At 41.1% G+C, this 8,577-nt stretch overlaps 1 protein-coding gene across 2 annotated transcripts; it reads left to right on the top strand.

The window, feature by feature from the left end:
- The first annotated feature begins 660 nt into the window (after positions 1–660).
- klhl26 (kelch-like family member 26) lies at positions 661–5,361 on the top strand. Of its 2 annotated transcripts, XM_026194384.2 has the most exons (3): positions 680–871; positions 2,966–3,148; positions 3,662–5,361. In XM_026194384.2, exons 1-3 carry the CDS (start codon positions 822–824, stop codon positions 5,241–5,243), a joined length of 1,815 nt encoding a protein of 604 aa, XP_026050169.1. In that variant the 5' UTR covers positions 680–821; the 3' UTR covers positions 5,244–5,361. The 2 variants fall into 2 exon arrangements, with proteins under 2 accessions (XP_026050170.1, XP_026050169.1); XM_026194385.2 differs by lacking the exon at positions 2,966–3,148 and having other exon boundaries at positions 661–871.
- Positions 5,362–8,577: the final 3,216 nt, after the last annotated feature.

The raw sequence follows: 8,577 nt of genomic DNA, 5'->3' as shown, positions 1-8,577 counted from the left end.
AGGGAGTTTTTCTTTCCCACTGCTGCCTTGCTTTCTGAAAGTTCAGGTTTTCTCTGTATTATTGTAGGGTCTTTACCTTATCATATAAAGTGCCTTGTGGTGTGATTTGGCGCTATATAAATAAAAATGACTTGAATTAGTTTCATATGGTCTTAGACAAGTTACAGTCTTTTGCTTTGACATCATTTTAATGAGCTAGACTTTTTCACTGGAAAGCCTCATTCATTTCAACTCAACAATGTCAAACCACATTCTCTACATATTAGCACAGTCTGTGTGCAGAACTGGTCTCTCTGCATTCCAGTCCTATCACATTTACTGCACAGAAAAATCTGATAAAGGAGGCCCCAGCTCATATACTATTGTATTGTTTACATACAGGCTTTGCAATTGATACTTTTTTTTAATATTCGCAACATTTTACACATATAGACTTAACTGGCAACCAAGAAGTGCTACTTTAATACAGGCCTACCGTATGAATAGAATGACAGACACATTTTATGGATATTTACTGTTACAATCTAATTTTGTCTCCTATAGGATCAATGCTTCACACGGGACATCTCAACTGAAACACCTGTGCACGTGACTGTGGCGCCCTCTAGTGGTCGGCACAAAGGAAGGAGGTACAGCAAGCAGCCGGTAGGTGAGGTCACCACCGTGTTCGGCACAGGACTACAGACAGGCAGCTGTTTACCATCCATCCTGGAACAATCGACTTTATTCAGACTTGTGAAGCCATGACCGGGCCAGTCGTGCCATTGGCATCCTGTTAACTCTGCTGAAAATGCCCTATGCGTGTTGCTATGTGCTAGAAGATGGCGGAGTCAGATGGTGGGGAATTTGCTCCAAAAGATACGCAGAACAGGTGGGTGAGGGCGTGGGGAGTCCACGGTGTTGTCTTGGGTGTCCGGTGTTTCCCTGATGGGAGTTCCCACGGCTCCGGGACTCGAGCTCGATCCGAGTCCGTCAGAACGGTTCGAAGCGCCGCGGCGTAAATCAAGGAAACACCGAGGCGGTGTCCGGGCCTCCAGGCACCAAGACTACCTGCTCCTTTTTATCGATACAGCAAAGAAAAAAGAAGTTCAGAATGGAGGCTAGACAACCGTAACACAACCTGCTATATTTTAACAGTTTTATTAATAATTTTTATGATAGACTAATAAATAGGTCACAACTTTGAAGCGATGCTAGTTTGCTTTAAATGTCACCACAAAACTGCGAGCACATCCGTGGAAAGTCTGTTTCTGTTTTGTTATGGCTCAAATATCTTCTTCAAAATCAGATTAGGCATGTTTTTAAAAATTCTGATATTTAAAAAAACAAAACAAAAACATAATGCAGACCGTAAGCATTTCGTTTATTTTAATGAGGAGGTTTCCCCACTGGAGACATGCAGGTGCACTTAATTACGTCAACGTGATAACCGTAGGACACGCCATCATTAAGTATTAAGAGTAACACTGCCAAAGCCAAATGGAACACGTTTGCATTTTTTATTATTTTACGCGGGCAAACAACCACGTTAGTCCAGATATATAAAAGAAGACTCTCCGTTTTCTTCCCTTCACCTGTTTTGTGTGCGCGCATGTGCGCAGTTTCCACTTTGTTTTCCTTTTATTTTGACATGCACAGACAGAGATGAATATTATTTGCTCAGCAGATACCCAGGTACTCGAGCTTTTCTACAAACAAATAGGAAATTTGTCAGGAATTAATTTTCCCATGCACATACACAGGATCAGTCATACAACTACTGCAGGGATCCTCGCACTGTTTTAAGCTGTTTATTCCAGACCTGCACTTTTTTGCCGTTTTATTTTTTTACCAGTACCAACCAGCAGCGTTTGCATTCTCTAAATTATTTTGTTGGCTCTTGTGAGATGAGCTAATACAACCTCCAAAGCAAGAAAATGTCTATTTGGGCTACATTGTATTTGTTAGCTTTTGACAAAATAAAGGTGAGAGTCAGAGGAACGAATCTTTTTGATCATATCAGCATCACTTGATATTCGAGATCAATACTGGGGTATGAAAATTGCAAGACTGGTTATTTTTATACACACAGTTCTCAGTTCTCAATTACTTTTTTAGGATTGAACAGATTTTATTTACACCAGGGTGATTATAATTTCTCCTATTAGGGCAAGAAAACTGATTTCTGAACAAAACACTGATGTTGGAAGAGAAGGCCTGGATCATTGTGTCCACTCTAATGGAGGGGTGGGGTTGTTGAGCTGGTTGTCAGGTTGAACCTCATCACTTGTCTTTGACTCAATTTTAATTTTTTGACTTAATATAGGATAATTGTTGGATTTGAAAAACTCCTATCGTTCCCATTTAGCCCCATTTGGTCATTTTTAACCTTCTTGCTGTGCTTGGATGCCATTTTTGAATCTTGTTAAATGAAGCATATCAGGGGGGAAAAGTGCAAGCAAAAACGTATGTAAGCTTGTCGCTCGTCTGAGGTTATATATGTACTTTGAATAAATGTGTTTGCAGTGATGTCAGGGAGAACTTCCTTTTCCTTGAGTGCTGACAAAGTGATGCTTTTTCATGTACCTATGATGGTGTGTCCACCAGATATACTTACTTGCTCTCAGTAAGCCACTGTAATTGTGGCAGATAGATTTCAGTTTTTTATGTCTAGCAGTAAAGTGCACAGCACTATCTCTTCCCCTCACCATGACTCCAGTGTACAGACACATTCTCGCTAATGCAAAGACACCGAACAGAATGCATTTCTCCCTGGCCGACTCTAGCAGATTAGATTAAATTTTCATCACAGCAATGCTTTCACCAGACGCAACTTATTGATCTCTTGGACTATGCAGCATGTTTGAAAAGGCGGTAATAGCTTTTAGTAACTGAAAAATTAAGCTGAGTACAGAAACTAAGATCAGGGGAGATGTGAAAAAAGGAACAATCACTTGAGTGACTTGAGGCCTTTTTCTCTTTACAGTATGGCAAACAAGAATAGCACCCTTCGCTGTACTTTCTCAGCCCCGAGCCACAGTTCCACCCTCCTTCAGGGCTTGTCTGTGTTACGGGCTCAGGGCCAGCTACTTGACGTCGTGCTGGCCATCAACGAGGAGCGCTTCCAGGTCCATAAAGCAGTGCTGGCCGCCTGTAGTGATTACTTCAGGTTAGTCTAAGGCATGAAACTTCACACTGCCTAATTTGCATTCATAACTGGAAGCTTTTAGCTGGAATGGAGGGAAAAAAACAGTTACATCCATTTAAAGTTAAATACACATCTCGGTAATGTAAAAATACATTCTCAGTCTCCTGTATGTCAGTGAATTCATATTTGCCAAATGATATAACGATATCGTATATTAGAGAAGCAGAAATTGAGAAAGTTTTAAAACATATTAAAACATTTTAATATTTAGATAATTGTACAATAACATAAAAATGCAGGAAAAGGTAAGCTTACTGCTTTGCACACTAGTTTTTGGTTCATCTGCACCAGACCTGAAACAATGAACAACTCAAGAAAAAAAGGGCCTTTTTTAATTTATTTATTCATTTTATTTTACGTAGAGCAATGACTCTGATTCCATTGCCATTCAACAGTAAAGTAAATGTATGCAGTTTTGAATTCCAAGGGACCGTAAAATATCACGTAGTTTACTTACACGTCCTTGTGTTTCAGAGCTATGTTCACGGGAGGCATGAGGGAGTCGAACCAAGATACCATTGAGCTGAAGGGTTTGTCTGCCCGTGGGCTGAAACACATCATCGACTTTGCCTACAGTGCAGAAGTCACTTTAGACTTGGACTGCATTCAGGATGTCCTCGGAGCTGCTGTCTTCCTCCAAATGGTTCCTGTCGTGGAGCTCTGCGAGGAGTTCCTCAAGTCAGCGATGAGCGTTGAGACCTGCCTGCACATCGGCCAGATGGCCACCACGTTCAGCTTGTCCTCCTTGAAGGAGTCGGTGGATGCCTTCACCTTTTGCCACTTCCTCCAGATTGCAGAGGAGGATGATTTCCTGCACATTCCCATGGAGCGCCTCACCTTCTTCCTTCAAAGCAACAAACTGAAGAACTGCAGTGAGATCGACCTCTTCCACGCCGCCATCAGGTGGCTCCAGTACGACGAGTCTCGCCGGGCTCAAGCCAGCAGCGTCCTCTGCCACGTGCGGTTCCCCCTCATGCGCTCTTCAGAGTTGGTGGACAGCATTCAGAGAGTGGACATCATGGTGGAGGATGTTCAGTGTCGCCAGTATCTCCTCGAGGCCTTCAATTACCAGATCCTTCCCTTCCGACAGCATGAAATGCAGTCCTCACGGACACTCATTCGCTCTGACGTCATGTCACTCATCACCTTTGGTGGGACGCCCTACACCGACAACGATCGCACAGTCACCACAAAGGTGTACTATCTTCCAGATGTCGCATCCCGTCAGTTCAAAGAGCTTACGGAGATGGAGACGGGGTGCAGCCATGCTTGTGTTGCCGTACTAGACAACTTTGTCTACGTCGTCGGCGGACAGCACTTACAGTATCGTAGTGGCGAGGGGGCGGTGGACAGCTGTTTCCGCTACGATCCACATCTGAACCAATGGCTGCGCATTCCACTCATGCAGGAGGCTCGTATCCAGTTTCAGCTAAATGTGCTGAATGGACTGCTGTACGCCACTGGAGGGCGCAATCGATCTGGCAGCCTGTCATCTGTAGAGTGTTACTGCCCAAAGAAGAATGAGTGGTCATATGTGGAACCATTAAAACGCCGGATTTGGGGTCATGCGGGGACTTCCTGTCAAGAGAAGCTGTATATCTCAGGAGGATACGGCGTCTCATTGGATGACAAGAAAACTCTTCACTGCTACGATCCGGCGACAGACCAATGGGACTTCAGAGCTCCCATGAATGAACCCAGAGTGCTGCACACCATGATCAGCACCAGGGATCGGGTATACGCCCTGGGCGGCCGCATGGACCATGTTGACCGTTGTTTTGATGTGCTAGCAGTCGAGTATTACATCCCAGAGAACGACCAGTGGACCACAGCCAGTCCTATGAGGGCCGGCCAGTCTGAAGCGGGCTGCTGCCTTCTAGACGGGAAGATTTACATCGTCGGAGGTTACAACTGGCACCTGAACAATGTCACAAGTATCGTTCAGGTGTACAACACAGAGACAGATGAGTGGGAGAGGGATTTGCATTTTCCAGAATCCTTTGCTGGGATTGCTTGCACACCAATTATACTTCCACAAAATATCACACAGCGCTAAGCAGAAGACCTACGACTGTGAAGATTTATTCCATGTGCTCTTTCTGCCGACTGTTGAGTCAACACAAGGTGTGATCGTTTTGTGTGCGTGAGTGTGTGTGCGTGTTTATATGTTCATATGAAGAAATTGACCTAAAAAGCCACAGTACTGTTATTTGGGTATTACTCTGTAGCTTCAGAGGGTTCGTTCATATTTATTCCACATGAAGGGTCTTTATTTTGAGTTATTCTGAATTTATGAACTAAAGTTATAAATTACACTTGTAGTTGTCTGAGATGTGTTTAATACATAAACTGAAAAGGATTTTTTTTTCAAACATTTGTACCATTTGGAAAATAGAAGAGCGGATACTTTAACGAAGCGTAAACGGTAATAGTAGCACTAACTACCCCAAGTTTTATTGATCAAGGGCTTCAGTTACACACAGCACAAATGTCTCTAGACATAATTATCATTTAGAGTATGCTACAATTTTTCCAGTGACAACATTTAAACTCAACCTTTATAATGTTGGACAGCTTGATTGTACATTGGTTTTTTATTTAATTTATTTTTTTGTGCTATGTTGTAATTATTTAACAACCGTTAGTGTTTTAAAGTCTATTTACTAATCAGCAAACCTCGTATCAATGATGGCACACAAACGAGTATTGTATGTGTTTAAACTGTGAATTTTTATTAGTTATTCCATGTTAGTCTTTTTTTCCCTCCTTTTCAAACTACTACTGCCCTCATTTGTTTCAGTTCTTGCTAATGACTCAGACAACATAACAAACCAGTATGGACCTCTTATGGCAGCTACATCAATACTTAATGTGTGTGCATGTGTGTCTGTTGACACTGTTGCTGCTCTCTTTATGTAAAGCAGCTTGCTTACCATAAAAGGTTTGTCCTTAAACAACAGTGACATTTAAATTTTCTGACTGTAATTGTCTGTTAAAATGTGACAAGCAACATTTTTGCACAAATCCTCAAAGTACAATTTATACAGAGAACATGCTCATGTTATTCACGTCCTATTCTTACTAGTTTTGCACTTTATATCTACAAATGCATATTATGAAGGCTGTTGTAGGTTTAAAAAATGGATGTTGAATTGGTGAATGAGGATTATTTTTAGTGTTAAAGTCAGAAATGCACAAGAATCAACTCTAAAAAAATCTTATTTGTCAAGGAACTACTTCACTTTGCATTTGTAGCAGGGTGAACGAGCATCTGTCAGTCTGTTCCCGATCCAGTTATCACCTCATTCGCACACGTGTTCTTCTAAATAACCATGGCTAGATGTCATTGTCACTGTAGGCTAAAATCATGTATCAAGTATTAAGGTTATTATTTAATTGAGACTTATACTGCAGGCAGATGGTCCAAGGTTCATCGAGCCATGCAAAGTGAAGTGTTATGGTTCCTTACCCCTTTTTCCTGAGGGTTTTCTTGCTTGTATATATCCAATTTTAACCTCAGTAAATTCCTCAGTCTTTCTAAGATTTCTCAGCAAATGTGTGAGTGTATAATCTCAGATTATACCAGGTTTTTTTGTGTGTGTGTGCAAAGAGACAAACTTCCTGTTTTTGTTTTGTTTTGTTTTTTCCAGGAACTGGCCGTGTGATGGTGAGAAGCCTCCTCATTTTTTTTCTTTTCTTTTTAAATTTTTATTATTTTTTTTAAACTATCAACTGTCTGCCTTAGTGTGTCTTTGTCTTGTTCTTACCTGTACCAGTAACAGCACATTACATCATTAAAGTGCAATATACAGGAAATTGCTGTAGTCAAAGGGGAATGTACACATGTGTAGCTTTATGTGCATTCTTTATTAAAGGTGAATCATGCTTTAAAAAAGGAACTATTGTTGTTTTTTTGTTTGTTTATTATTATTTTGTACACTCCCACATACAGGAACATTAATGGTTCAGCCAATATACTTCAGTTTTTTCTGTTGTGGGTGTGCAAAGTATTAATGAATTCATAAAGAAAAGTCAGTTTATTTGTTTTGTTTTTTTTCCCCCCCAACTAGTCCACTATTTCTTTATTTCTCATGCTAGTGGTGTTGCAAACCCAGGGATCTTCTGAGAAGTGCTATTGCCAACAAGATTGGCAGCTTTCCAAATAATCAGCCAGGCTGATTAAATTATTTAAAATTAATATTTAAGGTTCCATAACAGCAAATAGTTTTCTGACTTTAATTAATGTGTTGGTTAGCTGTTAGCTTCCTTCATACTGGCCTACAGTAATGTTCCAGGCTCTCCATTGAATAATTTGATCCATTTTTCCAGAAAGGATAATTAAATATTCAAGGGTGTGCAATGTTTTTTGTTTTTACACAAATTTTACCAAAAAAGCTACTGTTGCAGTAAAACCTGAAAACACACACACACTCATGCATTATATATGCCTCTCCAGTGTCTGTCCAGAGGCACAGGCCTAGGACAAGCTAAGATTCTGTGCAGGCAGATCCTCGGGCTGGTAAAGCACCTAATCAGCAAACAAAGATGGGGAGCAGGTGGATCACTCATTGATTCATATATTCAGGTTTCATTCCACATATTAATATAAAATAGCTTTTCCTTTCCCTTCAGTGTGTGATAAGTGAGTGTATAGTTGTTACCTTGTTTAGTTTTGTATATTTTTTGAGATCTACCATATTTTTGATGACCAGCAGTTTAGCTTCCTCCAGTGATCCTTTTAGTTTGATTTTACAGTTTGTCATCCAAGTACTTTGAATTTTTCCCAGTTTCTTAAGGTACAATGCTTGCTTGGCTCTTTGGTTAGATGTTCATTGATAAATACTTTATATGCTTTTAATTTTCTCCCTTGTCCCAGCAGTGCATTCTCGTGCTTCTTATTTACACTTAAGATAATAGCTGGTTTGTTGCTGGTGTTTATTCTGGGCACAGGGTGGCATGCGTCGATGTTGTCACAGTCCAGATCAATCCCTTTGGACTGCAGGAAAGCAGCAACCTGTTGTACCATGGAGCTAACGTCCAGCTCCCCTGGTTCCTCACTGCTATTGACAGTACCTGCCTGAGCGTATGAGCGGGGTTTAATATGAAGCAGTCATTTATCCTGGAATACCGTTGCAGGTCTGCAATCCTTTTCTCTTACTCTATGTTTTAGATGCAGAGGAGCTTTACCACCTCCACAATGTTAAGGATGCTGTTCTACTGCAACCTGATAGTAGACATTCCCTCCATTAGGAAATCAAGAGACTTTTTAATGTCCTCGACAGCTGTCAGAGTCCACTTGGCCCCGTGGTACCCTTCAGTGTTAGCCTAATAGCTCGTTGGCTAGCCTGCAATTACCTCTTCAACTCTTTTAGTCCAATATCCAGTATCAG

This window comes from Astatotilapia calliptera, chromosome 15 (assembly GCF_964374335.1).
Source record: "Astatotilapia calliptera chromosome 15, fAstCal68.1, whole genome shotgun sequence".
Lineage (NCBI taxonomy): Eukaryota > Metazoa > Chordata > Actinopteri > Cichliformes > Cichlidae > Astatotilapia > Astatotilapia calliptera.
Note: the sequence above shows the minus strand (reverse complement) of the source record. Positions and strands in the feature narration are given on the sequence as shown.

Coding starts and splice junctions, on each gene's coding strand:
- klhl26 (XM_026194384.2), top strand. CDS start 822: ATGGCGGAGTCAGATGGTGGGGAATTTGCTCCAAAAGATACGCAGAAC. Junction 872..2,965: donor CCAAAAGATACGCAGAACAG/GTGGGTGAGGGC, acceptor TTCTCTTTACAG/TATGGCAAACAAGAATAGCA. Junction 3,149..3,661: donor GCCTGTAGTGATTACTTCAG/GTTAGTCTAAGG, acceptor CTTGTGTTTCAG/AGCTATGTTCACGGGAGGCA.